Source organism: Trichoderma ghanense (assembly GCF_004382785.1).
Source record: "Trichoderma ghanense strain CCMA-1212 chromosome Unknown scaffold_4, whole genome shotgun sequence".
In the NCBI taxonomy this organism is placed as follows: domain Eukaryota; kingdom Fungi; phylum Ascomycota; class Sordariomycetes; order Hypocreales; family Hypocreaceae; genus Trichoderma; species Trichoderma ghanense.
The window spans coordinates 663,529-677,376 of NW_027395667.1; the positions used below are offsets into that span (position 1 = coordinate 663,529).

Consider the following 13,848-nt stretch of genomic DNA (forward strand, 5'->3'; position numbering starts at 1 on the left):
ATCCATTCATTACCCCTTTCATTATACAATAGTCATTTTGTCTCCCGCTTAATGGTATCCGTTGACATCCCCCGCTCGCAGAGCATCCAGCTCCTCCTTTGCTTTTCGGTATTCCTCCTGTGCCTCTCTCTCCCTCCGACTGATAAAGTTGACTTCGTCTCTCAGTGATTCCAGTCTCCGGTTGATGGCCACGTCCTCGGAAATGGCCAGTGTCTTGAATCCGCTGAGGGCCACCTTTGCCTTGTCCAGGGCGTCTGCCGCGTCAGATACCTTGTCCTTGAGCATCTTCTGCCGCTTCTGATATCCGCCCAGGTGCAGCGTGAGCTTCTTTTCGAGCTTTGCATCTTCTTCTGCCGATGTCATGATTTGATCCTGAACGGCCTATTTGATAGTTAGTATCAGTCCTAGTTCTAATAAAGATGTCCACGACTTACGTCAAAAGCAACACGCATAGCGGCATCCTGCTCAGCAGCATCATCGCTATAGCATCCCAGCCCCAACAGCAGAGAATCTCCCCCAGCCCGGCTCTCAAAGGCGGCTTGAATGTCCTCAAACTTGGGCAACGGCTTGGTTTCCGAGAGAATGCGGAGACGCGCGTCGGCAAGGAGGCCGTCGTCTATGGGAGTCAGAGGCCGCAGCGTTCCCTTGACCTTGGAGCCACTGAGGGGGAACTTTGCAGCATCATTAGCCATCAAAGCAGCCGCTTCCTCAGCAATGAGCGCCGCAGCGGGATCGTCAATCTTCTTGGCTCTCTCCAGCAGGTCTGTTAGGTCGACGACCACCGGCCGTGGAAGCCCTCGCTGTATCACCTGGGTCTGTCGTCGCCGTTCCAGCGCCTCCTCGGCCTCTCGTCGCTGCCGCTCTCGCCTATCCCGCTCGGCGGCATCCTCCTCCATGGCCTCTTGGCTGGCCGCAGTCGGCACCTGGTCTTCGGGTATCTCAAACTCCCACTCTGTATCCTTTGGCTTGGGCAGCGCAGCTAGTCCGGCCTGCAGCTGGTTCCGCATGGCCATTTGTCGCAGTTTCACGTCCCTGGGAGTGGCTCCTGTCGCCGTCATCCCGTCTTCCTGGTTGAGAGCAAAGGTGTCTCGGGGAGTGCGCATGGGCGTCTGTCTAGGAACGGCACCGTTGACGCCGCCGGCTCTCAGGGGTGTGGCCAAAGGGTTCGGGGTGGCCATGACCTGTTTCCGGGGCGCGATGCCTTCGAATCCTGTCGAGCCAGAACCCTGGTGCAGAGGAGTGTTCTCGCCACCCAGCAATGCGGACTGGGTCTCGTTGAGAGCCCGGATGTTTCTGATTTCGTTGGCAATGTGGTCTTCCTGCGCCGGCGCTCGCGGTGTTCGGATGGGCGCATTCGTGTTGAGCGTCGAATATGAGTTGACGAATCCTCGAGTCGCATCGTTGTCGCTTTCTCTGGCCATCAGATTGGCAGCCTCGCCCATCTTGCCCATCTTGACAATCTCCTCCAGCTCGCCCTCGCTCACTTGGGGGGCTGGCAGGTTGAGAGGACGACGCTTGCTGCTCTGCTCGGCCTCTCGAATCCGCTGCATCTGACCGGCCTTGATAGCAGCCTTTTGCGACTCCGAAATGCCGTCCTTGTCGTTCTTCCTCCTCTTGCGATCGTTGTCGTCATCGCCTTCGCCCTTGCGCTTGCTCGCCAGCTGCTGCTTTCGGGGGTCAAACGCCGCCCGCTGCAGCTCGTTCTTGGCCAGCTCCTCCGAAGTGTCGTAGAATCCAGGGGCCGCTTTCCTTTCGAAGGGGATGTCGGCATTGTAGTCCATCTCGCCCTGCTTCCGCGTCGTCACCTTGATGTTGATGCCGGCCGTCTTGAGCTCTCGCCGCTTCTGCAGCGTCGCCAGGCGGCGAGACTCCTCCTGCTGGCGCTCTCGGGCCTTTCTCTTTGCCTTTTTGCCCTGCGTGTTGGCCAGACGGGCACGAGCTTCGCTCAGCATCTCCTTTTCATCTTCGTCGAGATCAATGGTGTCCGGTCGAGCGGGCTTCGTCTCGGGGTCAGGGTCGAGCTCGCCGGGCCGCAGCCTCCTCACATCGTCTGCGCTCGGGGCTTGCGTCTCGCCGCCCTCGGGCCCGGTGAGGCCCAGGCCAGACGACTCACGGGCCTCAGCCTCGTCCAGCAGCTTCTGGTATCGCTCGAGACACTGGTTCGCGGTGCGGCCGACGATGGGGGCGATGGTGCGCCACTGGGTGGGCATGATCTTGGCGAGGTGCAGCAGCTTCTCATCCTCCTCCTTGCTCCATTCGATCTTCTTGATGCTGGGGTCGAGCCACTCGTTCCACCTGGCCTTGCACTGCTTGGGCGTCTTGCGCGCCAGCAGCGACGACACGCGTGCCCATTGGTTGAGGCCATACTTGGACACGGAGGCCTTGAGGATCTCGTCCTCGATGTTTGTCCAGACGCCTCCCTTGACGACGGGCATGTTGGCGGTGGACGATGGGAGGATGGGGGATGGCGATGGTGAGTCTCGCTGGTTGTGGAAAATGTTGGAAGCCTCGCAGCCGTACTATCGCGTTGCACTTTGCGTGGAATTGCTGAGTCATCATTTTGTCGTACTCTTATTGGTGGCCCACCGGCTCAGCGGCGGCGGTCACCGAGGGCTTCACCTTGACACCGATGCGGCAACTTCTCATCACCGGTGGCGCTAGTCCCAATGCGGCTGCGTGTTCTCTTCTTGGACGTTGCTTATGCAAACCGTCTGTCAGGTACGAATTACAGACGCATTGAGGCATCAACGGATGTCGTGTGTGACCCAATTTGAAATGTCCTGCAGCACCAATTCAATAGTTCCTTTATCTGTGTTGATTCTCTTCATCTTTTTCCCCTGCAACGACTTGCATGAGGTGCCACGTAGGAGCTCTTGTTCCCTATCAAGCGGAAATAACGGAGCATCTTGAAGCCCAACCAAGGCTTATCAACCAACCAACCACAACCACCATGACTTCAAAGGAACCGTCCTCTCACACTCTCTCATCCGCATCACATCCATGGAAAGAAACATAGTTTTGCCCGGGTTGCCTGATACATGCAGCCATAAAGTCAAACACGTATCATGGCAGCTTGGAGCCAGAGTCCAACTGAAAGCTAAACGCAACAAACTCCATCAGGACAACACACACACACACACAGACTCAGTTTAGCCTGCGGAGGCGGACTTCGGACTCCACGCACCCAAAAGTCCGAATTACCAAGCAAAAAAGCCAATGTCTCAGGTCAAGGCACAAAAACAGAGACAGACAAAAAGATAGCACGCGGACCAATAGCCGACCCGTTGCGCCCTCCGAGCCAATAGCCAGCTCTCCCTCGTCTCTCTTCTCCAAACTACCACAAAAGCCAATTCAAGGAAGCGTGCCGCCAGTCTCCGCTCATTTCTTCTGCATGGGGGGGCTGCTGTACCCGGATAGGCTGGAAAGCTTGAGCCTTGCTTGTTTTTGGTGTGTGTGTTTGTTATCGAAACCGCAATTCAGGCACGATCCTAGTTCCATGATCGCGGGCGAGCTGCAGGGAAAAAAAGGCAGCGTCATCGATTCGTCAAGTGGGTTGGCCGACTGCTGCATGCGATTTGCTGCGCTGGATCCGCTCGCCTCGACGACGTGGATGGAATTGAACAACCCTGAGGGCCGATTGTTTGCTGCGTCTAAAAGGGAAGCAAAAGAGGAGCTCATCAAGATAAAAAGGAACCCAAAGATTTGGCAATAAAGGGAGATAACGTCGTCACCACCCCGTCCGTCCGGGGTCCGTGATAGATAGTGTCTGCCCAAGCTCCTCTTTCTCGTCTTCATCTTCCTCTTCCTCTTCTGGGGGCCCCCGGCTTTCGGCTCCCAATCCACTGGCGTCAATCCACGTTGCTTGCATCTGGTCTGGCATCTCTCGTCCTTGCTGTGTTGGTTCCCCGGCTCCACCCCCTTGTTCCCATTCCCATTCTTATCCTCATCCCCCATTCCTCCCCCATGCCCAGGCCCCCGTTTGCTGGGATTCTCTGCATGTGAGCTCTTGCTGTACCTCCTTCGCTGCTCCAGAAAATAGCAGCTCTCACTCATCAATCTCACTTCCTCCCATCGTCAAAAGCTTCATCACATCCTTCGTCCTCACTCATCGTATGCCTTGAAAGACTATTAAACGCACATTCCCCCCTGTTGCTATATAGCCATAGCTGGAGGTCCGTCCCGGCGAGAAATGGGACACGGGCAAGGCTTGTGTCACTGTCGCAAGTCCGGAGGCTTCTCTACAGCCTTGCCGACCTGATCGAGCGCGTCTCCGCCAGTATCATCATCGTTATTCCCTTCGCATCAACACCAACGAGAGTCGCAATACCTGGAGCGCATCAGATACACCCGCAGAAATGGCTGGACCAAAGCGGATAAGCGACGACCGGAGCCCGAGCCCGACGATTCGCGAGCTCGACGACCGCGACTCGGACGTCACCGAGACGTCGCAACTGCTCCGCCGCAATGACTCGGGAGCGTCAAAGAACGGATGGGACAACGACGCGGATTTCCAGCATCTGCCCTGGTGGCGCAGGCCGTCTGTATGTCCCGCCCTCTCTTTCTCATCGCCTCCGAGTGTGGACAAGGTTCATGTACCTTGGATATCATGTCCATATGGCACTTGAACACAGCTCCATATCCGTACGACGACAGCTTCATGTCCGCTGACAAGATGCGCCTGGCAGGTATTTTGGCTCCTCGGCCCATATGCCATCTTCACCCTCGCATTCGGCGGCATCATCGTCCCCAAGCTCAACCTGTAAGCCATCCCCAAAGCCCATCATCCCGTCAGACCCCGTACTAAACGAGGCAATGCAGCATCCTCGACCTCGTCTGCAAGCAGTACTTTGCCGACCAGCAGCTCCTCAACCCGCACTTCACCTACAAGCCCATCGTCCTCGGCTCCGACAACCCGCAGTGCAACATCCCCGAGGTCCAGCGCAACGTCGCCACCTTCATGCTCGGCATGAACTTCATCATCGGCGGCCTCAGCGCCATCGTCGCCCCGAAGCTGGGCCACCTGTCCGACCGCTACGGACGCCGCAAGCTCATGGCTCTCGCGTCCTGCGGAGGGCTCGTCAGCGAGGTGGTCACCATCCTGTGCGCAAAGTATCCTCTGGTCTTCAACTACCGGTGGATGCTGGTCGGTGCCGTGTTTGACGGCATCACGGGGTCCTTTACCGCCGGCAGCATCCTCAGCCAGTCGTACACCAGCGATTGCACGCCTCCGTCCAGGAGAGCCGTGTCCATCGGCTACGTCCATGCGTGTCTCTTCACCGGCCTTGCCCTAGGCCCCCTTCTGGCCGGCTACCTGATCAAGTGGACCGGAGCCATCATCACCATCTTCTACGTCGCCCTGGGCTGCCACCTGTTCTTCATCATCTTCGTCCGCTTCATCATGCCCGAATCGCTCTCGGAGCGAAGGCAGCTCCTCGCCCGCACCAAACACGAAGCCGACCAGATCATCCTCCCCCCTCGTTTCGCCCACAACCCCTTTGCCGTCTTCAAGACCCTCTGGCCCACCGGACCGGGAACCTCGTCGCGGCTGCGCATCAACCTCGTCGCGCTCGCCATCGCCGACACCATCATCATGGGCTCCATGATGGCCGTCGGCAACGTCCTCATGCTCTACAGCGAGTTCATGTTCGGCTGGGGCAACTTTGAGACGTCCCGCTTCATCTCCGCCCTGTCCATGGTCCGCGTCGCCGTCCTCATGGTCGTCTTCCCCATCATCAACTACGTCTTCCGCATCCGCCCCGCCGCCAAACGCCGACGCGAATCCGGGACGCCGCTCGTAGAGAAGAACGCCGGCGCAGACAACCTCGACGTCTGGATTCTCCGCTTCGCGCTCGCCTCGGACGTGCTCGGCTGCGTCGGCTACACACTCTCGCGGAACCAGCACCTCTTCTTCGCCAGCGGCATGGTCACCGCCCTCGGGGGCCTGGGCAGCGCGACCGTCCAGGCGGCCGTCACGAAGCACGTTCCCGCTGCGCGCGTTGGGCAGGTCCTCGGCGCCGTGGGTTTTCTGCAGGCGCTGTCGCGGGTTGTCGGGCCTGTGCTGTTCAACGGCTTGTATGCGATGACGGTGGGAACGTTTCCGCAGGCCATTTTCGTGCTGTTGTGTGGACTTTTCGGCATCGGCCTGATATGTGCCTTCATCCTGAAGCCTCATGGTATGTTTTCCCCTTTACCAATGCCCTATCAAAGTTTCCATCTCTTTTCACATGTGCTAACAAAGGGGGGGATATAGTCCATTGGGAAGAAGTCAGCGAAGAAGACGAAGCAGAAGCAGAAGCAGACCAGAGTCCAACCCGCTTCGCCGCCAACGCAGGCCAACTGCTCTCCGCAGGCGACGACTCGAATTTCATCTAGACAAAAGTCAATGATTCTGACGATGTGCGTTTCGCGAGCGGCTGCTCTTTTCTTTTGTCATTTCGAGTAAATGTGTTTTTTTTTTTTTATTTTTTCGTTGGGTGGCGAGGAAGATGATGAGGATGATGTAGAACCACTTGGGCATGTTGCTTTTACGTTGCTTGCTTGTATGTATTTAGTTCTGTTGATGATGGTTTGGAGAGGTAGATTTGTCTTGTTTCTTTGTTCCTTCATTTCATGACGCATGCTAGAATTCTATTCATAGAAGATACCACCAATTCAGCAAATAGCAGACCAACAACTGCAACTTGAAAACTCCAGATTCAAATTCCTCTGCCTCTTTTTATACCAATTGAACCAGTTTTAGCCGACTCCAAATCAAGCTGATTAGCATCTTGTTAGCAGATGAAGCTGTCATGCACACCTCAAGGTGATGCCAATCAAGCGCCCGAGTCAAGACACCAGCTTTCTCCACACTCACCCCAATCAACTTGCCGGCCCCGCCCCCAAGAGCTTTAAATCTCACGGATCTCACTCTCACCATCTTACGAACTACATCTTACCATCCGTCATCCCACGAGAAGCTTGAGATGTCTTATACTTGACATATTCGTACTCTTTACCTCATGAATCGCCTCTTTTATCCCTTCTCCCGTGTTTCGCTTTTAGGTGAGTCGATGAACAAGTCCCCATTGGTTCCAGAGAGAGGCAATTCAAGACTGGACCAACCACGAGGATCGCGTCGAAACTAACTGCGTCGCAGGCTCATCAGCTTCAAGACTGCGTTCCCTGCAAGCGGCCCGATCTGCTGCCCGACCTTGTTGCTCAGATCCGTCTGTTGGAGCGTTTAATCATCGCAAGAGTTTTGGAAAGACTTTGTTTGCGAGAGGCGTCATGACATCAACTGACACGGAGGGAATGACGATCAAGTTTGGGCCCTTTGAGGTCACGAAGCAGGTGTGTATCGCCATTCAATGCCGACTTTCCCCCCTCACAACTCAGTCCCAATATCATTTGGTTGAATCACAGAGAGAATTTGGCTGATATCGCCAGGTCTTCCTGACAACACCTCACTCCTACGGCCTCGTCAACCTCAAGCCCCTCCTCCCAGGCCACATCCTCATCTGCCCGCTCAAGCCTCACGCCCGCCTCCTCGACCTCTCCCCCGCCGAAACAGCCGACCTCTTCGCCACCGTCCAGCTCGCCCAGAAGCTCCTCGCGCGGCTCTACTTCCCGGACCCCTCGGACCCGACGTCCGGCAGCTTCACCGTCGCGCTGCAGGACGGCGCCGAGGCCGGACAGACAATTCCCCATGTGCACGTCCACGTGATCCCCCGCGTCAAGGGCGACATGGGCGACGAGGCCATGGACGAGATCTACGTGCACCTGTCGAGCGAAAAGGCCAACGTGGGCGGGGCGCTGTGGGATCGCGAGCAGAGGCCCCGGCCGGGGGGCAGGATGCCGAGGATCGAGGACGCGGAGCGGAATGCCAAGACGATGGAGGAGATGGTGGAGGAGGCGGAGCGGTATAAGGCGGTGCTGGGGGAGATGGGTGTTGGCAACCCTGCGAGGGGAGGCGAGCGGTTGTGAGATGCCAATGATTAGTTGGAGACTGCCGATACAAGTCGAGGCTATTCCTAGAATCGTCACGGTGTTGTAAACATAGATGAAAAGTCTGTTAGCGAGATTCCAGCGTTAGTCCACGCGCCCGAAACGTCTTTGTTGTCCTGTAGAATAAGCGCCAACGGGCCCGTAAACAACGTCGGAGTTGTCTTATCGTTGCCTCGCCAAAGATCGACACACTCATTCAGCGGCGTTCAATTAGACAACAATTGGAAACGGTTCAAAAACTGAGTCTTGTTCAACAGAGCGACCGTCGCTCAGACTACCGCGTCCATCTCGTATCGGCGGGACAGTGCATGCTGTGGCTCAACAACAATTTGAAGCATTCATGAGACGAAGGTTGTGCGTTGTCGCAGCGAAACTTTCTCTTCGTGTCGCCGTCAATTCACGTTGTCGAATGCAACACAGAAGTTGCGGCTTCACAACGCAACCGAAAGCACTCGGAACAGCCGAACGATGATCGCGCCCCGAGACCGGCGAGGCGGCACTCGGCAAAGCACCACCACCGTTATCAAGAGGCGGAAGAGGCGTTAAAGGCTATTCGAGCACAGCAGGGGATGCTTTGTCCTAAATCCTTTCAGGAACACATCAGCGCCGCATCAGCCCCAGCAGGACTAGGTCCTCCAACGGTACAGTACAGAGAGGGCGCCCAAGGTTCGAAGCTTTCCATCACCGCCTCAGCCAACAACTTAACAACTTACACGTAATGAATGTGTCAATTCCTGCTCTCAGCCCATCTGATGTCGAAAAGATTGCTCCACCCAGTGTGCCCCAGCCTGGCCCAGCCCTCGGGAGCTAGTGCAAATTCTCTGCCTAGTCGTGCTCGATAGATGCATAGACAAGCGCCATCGCAACAGCCCTTGCTCGATTCTCTTATTCCCAGTGGCTCCAACCACAAGAAGTCGAGGAGGGGTGCGTCAGAACCCTCAGGGTTCGGTACTGCAGCCTGTGGGGGTGTCTTCACACGCCAAGATCCGCGTCGGCGGAGGCGGCTTCCCGGGTCGGGCGTTCAACGGCCTTGTTTGCCTCGTACGTCGTGGGCTCTTGTGGTGTGCTCTGGATCGGGACACCCGTCTGGGGTGGCTTCCGGCGGGTGCCCTGCGGGAAACGGTCATGAGGCAAGTCGGACAGGCGTAAGGAGTACCCATTGGACCAGCATGGGGAGTCACTGATCAGACCGCCAGTTTGCGCGGCGATTCGAGACACATTCCAGACCCCCAAGGTGAGCGGCGGGGAAGGGAGAAGAGGGAAGAGAGGGAGGAAGGAGGAGGGTCAGCGTGAGGGGGGGCCCGTGGCGGGGAACCAAGCATCCGGGGCGGTTTGGGGGCTCATGCTGCGCAGATCCTATGTTCACCCAGCCATTCGCAGCCGGAGCTTCGTGGGCGGTTCGCCTTAGTTCCCAGAGCTTCTCCAGGCTTCGACGTTCTGCAAGGTGAGCTCGGCGCTCGCCGGGACTTTGAGGATGCCAGCAGCTTCCCAGAGCTACCGTTTCTCCTCACCCTCTTCACCTTATCTCGCCCCCTTGATCACCCAACCAGCTCTTGCCAGCTGCAGATCGAGTCTTTAGCGCTGGGCAGCTGCATGAAGCGATGAAATTGGCGCTGGGGGGAGCAAAAGTGTGTAGCGTGACCGAGCAAAATTGGCGCCCATGGACCTGGCCGTTGCAATATTAAGTAATGGCAACTCGAGCCCTTCGGAGGAGGATATCCTGACCGACCTTGCCTGTACTCGTATGTATGTGTGCTCGTACAAGTGCAGACACGAGCATGCAACCCTCTGCTTCGGCTGTCAATCTTGGTTGCATGGCAAGGGGGGGAGATCGAATTTGACCACCGGCTCGCGCAACCCGGGCGGTTCAGGGGACCAAATGCGACGAGAGGGGTGGAAGATGCTAGCAGGAGAAAAGCAGTTTCAATCGTACTGTGTGCCTGGCTATTGTCGCAGTCTCTCAAGACTTCTGTCGCCCGTCACGACTGTCTCTCCGTCATCATGCGATCTTCCGTCTCTGCGGTCAAGGTCATCATGGCAGGCGATGAAATGCCGTTGACTGTCAACTGTGAGACAAATCCAGTCATCTCGAGATCTCAACAGAGAGCATCGCCATCAATTGACAGAGTCACTCCGGACAAAAGCAATTCCTGCGCAAAAGCAGCTGATGCACTGCCAGATCGTCGATGAAGCGCTTCCAGCTTCGGCTCGTCGGGGCCCTACGTCAAAGTCGCGCTGCTAAAATGCAAAAGTTGTCGAGAACTTGCCGTCTTGGGTGGGGCGGCGTGGAAGAGGGAAGAAACCCCACTGGCCAGTGGCCTCGTTCAATTGCATGACGCCTCCGATAGATGCATATAATACGGTGTAGTGGCACCGCTGCCAGACGCTGCCAAAGCTCCTAGGATCGGAGGGGATGATACAGTACGAGTCAAAAAGTTGCAAGCCTCCGAACGAGCCAATGGCAGAGCATGTGATGGATGGGAGTATCTGAGTATTTTGGATCCAGCAACACGAGACCAAACAAACAGCGTGAAGAGCCATCCCACAAGGTGCGAGGTTGTGCGTTGGACGGGGCAAACCAGTCACATCTCAAGAGGTCTGTTCGCTTCGATGTTGGCTGATCACTGCTTGTTGTGGGGAGAAAAGCGAAGAGTTTTCTCGTCTTCTCAGTGCTCGACTGTACTGTATGTATGTCACATCAGCGTCGCAAGCAGTGGCGATGGCATTGATTTGCCAGTCGGAGATGAGAAGATGGGGACAACACAACCGAAAGGAGACAATCGGCCTTTCCCCAGACGTGGCGATGAGCCGAACGAAGATAATGCATGTATCGTGAGAACCTAGAGCGAGCTTATACGTGATGTTCGTGTCGTCGTAAGTTGATGCTGCTGCTGCGCCCTCCCACACTATCTGCCGCCGAACGCAGCGGTCGTGAAACATCATATGCAAGACATAAAGAGAAAAGAGACACGGGCGAGCGTGTGATGACCTACCCAAATGCTTCAAAAGCCTTCACCGGCTTAACGGGACCCCCCGGGGTGCGACGCTTGCGGCTGCTGCCAGAGGCTAAACTGACTAGCGCGTGGCTCGTGCAGCCTCGCTTCCTGCATACTGCCGCAGCTGCTGCATGCGACCCATCCGTCACCCCCACATGCCACATGCAGCCACAGCTCGCTACATGTTTTAGATGCATGTCTCTCTTATCGATGCTTCCAGAGTCCCACCGCGCTTAGACCTCGCGCACTGTAAGGCACTGTGCACGCCCCAAACCTTGATGCAAGTGGTAGAAATAAAGAACTGCTCCCACCGTTTCTTCCATCTTCCACCCTCCTCCCCATCACTTCGCTCTCTCCATAAGGCTTCCATCTCTTCTTGATTGCAGTCCGTTGCTGTGTTCTTGCCTCTCCATGCGCAGAACTTAGCAACAAACTATTTCCAAGCGCATCAAAGAAGCAGATTCTGCCTGCCTGGCGATCTAGATCCACTCAAGTCGCCATCTCCTGGTCAACTTCCCCGAGCCTCAAATCTCGCAACCCGAACTCAAGAGACTCGGCAGCCTCACCTATACACACATCAACACACGCACTCTTACCCGCCTGTGTGTGTCCGCTCTCTTAAGCGCTCACCAAGAAAAGGAGACATGGACCAAACAAAGCAGGCTCGTGTCCGCAACCCGGACGACTTCCCCACCCTCCAACTCTTCCTCCTCGGTAAGTTTCTCACCTTGTACCCTGGAACATTCTACCAGACATGATAGGTAAACTAACACTCTCCAGCCATTGTTCGCCTTGCCGAACCAATCGCTCTCACCTCCATCTTTCCATATGCCTGGCCTCTCGTCAAGAGATTCAAAATCGGAAGCGAGGAAGATGCCTCCTTCTACTCAGGTCTCCTCATCTCTTCCTTCTCCCTCGCCGAAGCCCTGATGGGCATGTACTGGGGCGGCTTGTCAGACCGCGTCGGCCGCAAGCCTGTCCTGATCCTGGGCTGCGTGGGCACCATGCTTAGTATGATCATGGTGGGATTCGCTTCCAACATCTGGATTGCCCTCGTCGGCCGCGCCATTGGAGGCTTTCTCAACGGCAACATTGGCGTCATCCAGACCATGGTCGGTGAGCTCGTCACCAAGCCCGAGCATGAACGTAAGCAAGACCCTTTCCCTTAAACTTTGAATCAATCTTTGGCTGACTCTTAATAGCGAAAGCTTTCTCCGTCATGCCCTTTGTCTGGAGCATCGGAACCATCATTGGTCCTTGCATTGGCGGAACCTTTGCCGACCCTCATGACTCCTGGCCCGATGCCTTCCCCGTGGGCTCTCTGTTCGAGCGATACCCCTATCTTCTGCCCAACCTGGTCTGCGCCGCTCTTCTGTTCATGAGCATCCTCATGGGCGTCTTCCTGTTGGAGGAGACTCACCCTGACATGAAGCCTCGAGTCCTTCTGCCCGCGGACACTTACCTCTCCGAAGAGACGCCGCTGCTGGAGACATCAGACGCCATGAAGCGCCCGGCAGTGGATATGCGCGATGAGACCTATGGAACGATTCGAGGCAACAGCGGCGAGGAATGTCCTGATCGCAACTCAACCAAGGCGGCTGCGGAAAAGACGGCGCCCACCTCGATCTGGAACCAGCAAATTGTCGGCTTCATCGTCTCGCTGTGCATCTTCACCTACCACTCGATGACCTACGACCACCTCATGCCCATCTTCTTTGAAGATGACCGAGTCTCGGTAAATACTCTTTCCAAGATTTCTGGTGCTTTTTCACCCTTTTACTCTCCCGGAGGCCTGGGCTTGTCTCTCCGAGAGGTGGGAATGATCATGGCTGTCAACGGAGTCATCGCTCTGTTTGTGCAGGCCGTCATCTTCCCCCTGGCAGCCGAGAAGATTGGCGTCTACCGCCTCTTTCTCCTCGTCACCGTGCTGCACCCCATCGTCTACGCCATTGTCCCCTTTCTCCTTTACGTTCCCGAATCCCTCCTCTTCCCCGCCATCTACTTCTGCCTTGCAGTACGCAACCTCCTCTCCATCACCCTCTACCCCCTCCTCCTCATTTTGATCAAAGGGGCCACCCCTTCTGCGAGTGCCCTGGGCAAGGTCAACGGCTTGGCCGCCAGCGCCGGCGCCGCCTGCCGCATGATTGCGCCACCAATTGCGGGCTACCTCTACACACTCGGTAGTCAGGTCGACTGCACCGCCCTGCCGTGGTACTGCAGCGCTCTGGTTGCCGTTATCGGTGCCGTGCAGTGCTTCTCCGTGCCCCGAGAGCGTAGCTGCCAGCGATCCGAGGACGACCCCGAGGACCAGATCTCCACCGCTAGGCCCACTGAAGTTTCAGTCGAGGTTGTCGAGATTTGAAGAAGCTCAGCGAGGCAATCATAAATTGATGCTCCAAACAAAGCAAGAAGAAATCTTCTCACGAGATGAGAATGATTGAACGGTGTCCTTGAAATAGGAGCCAACAGATGAGACACTATCTGCAAAGTTGCAGTGGTGGAAAAGTTAATTATGATGAACAGGTCTTTGCACGATAAACCGGCAGTCTGGTTACGGATCGAGGTTCGGATGACTATATACCCAATGATTCCTGTTTGCAATGGTCGGTCTTAGTTTTGGGCTACAATCTTGGGGTGGGTTAAAGGATGTCCAATTGGCGCATAGACAACGTGGGTTTCGGCGTTTGGGGGAAACGGAAAAGTGTATGTTTATACCACCTGACAGTTATTTTATTATCTCTCTCTTGTCCTCAAAAAATGAAGAGGACTAGATAGCATTAGAGATTAGACAATGTAGTTGGTGGAATGAGAACAATTATTTTAACTGAGCATGATTCTTTGATGGTTGTGACATGCTGCCCGAATGGAT

General features: G+C 56.0%; 4 protein-coding genes across 4 annotated transcripts; 3 read left to right on the top strand and 1 right to left on the bottom strand.

Moving 5' to 3' along the window:
- Positions 1-48: 48 nt before the first annotated feature.
- CCMA1212_004387 (uncharacterized protein) lies at positions 49-2,435 on the bottom strand (the record flags this gene model as incomplete). The annotated part of the gene is made up of 2 exons (XM_073701694.1): positions 49-381; positions 435-2,435. The coding sequence occupies 2 exons, from the start codon at positions 2,433-2,435 to the stop codon at positions 49-51; spliced, it is 2,334 nt and encodes a 777-aa protein (XP_073559618.1).
- Positions 2,436-4,355: 1,920 nt separating this feature from the next.
- On the top strand, positions 4,356-6,372 carry CCMA1212_004388 (uncharacterized protein; the record flags this gene model as incomplete). Its single annotated transcript, XM_073701695.1, has 4 exons — positions 4,356-4,541; positions 4,686-4,759; positions 4,819-6,173; positions 6,251-6,372. The coding sequence occupies 4 exons, from the start codon at positions 4,356-4,358 to the stop codon at positions 6,370-6,372; spliced, it is 1,737 nt and encodes a 578-aa protein (XP_073559623.1).
- Positions 6,373-7,137: 765 nt separating this feature from the next.
- On the top strand, positions 7,138-7,962 carry CCMA1212_004389 (uncharacterized protein; the record flags this gene model as incomplete). The annotated part of the gene is made up of 2 exons (XM_073701696.1): positions 7,138-7,329; positions 7,426-7,962. Coding segments are annotated over 2 exons (729 nt in total), but the record flags the coding sequence as incomplete, so codon positions are not given.
- A 3,661-nt stretch (positions 7,963-11,623) lies between these two features.
- On the top strand, positions 11,624-13,341 carry CCMA1212_004390 (uncharacterized protein; the record flags this gene model as incomplete). The annotated part of the gene is made up of 3 exons (XM_073701697.1): positions 11,624-11,693; positions 11,760-12,125; positions 12,182-13,341. 3 exons carry the CDS (start codon positions 11,624-11,626, stop codon positions 13,339-13,341), a joined length of 1,596 nt encoding a protein of 531 aa, XP_073560008.1.
- Positions 13,342-13,848: the final 507 nt, after the last annotated feature.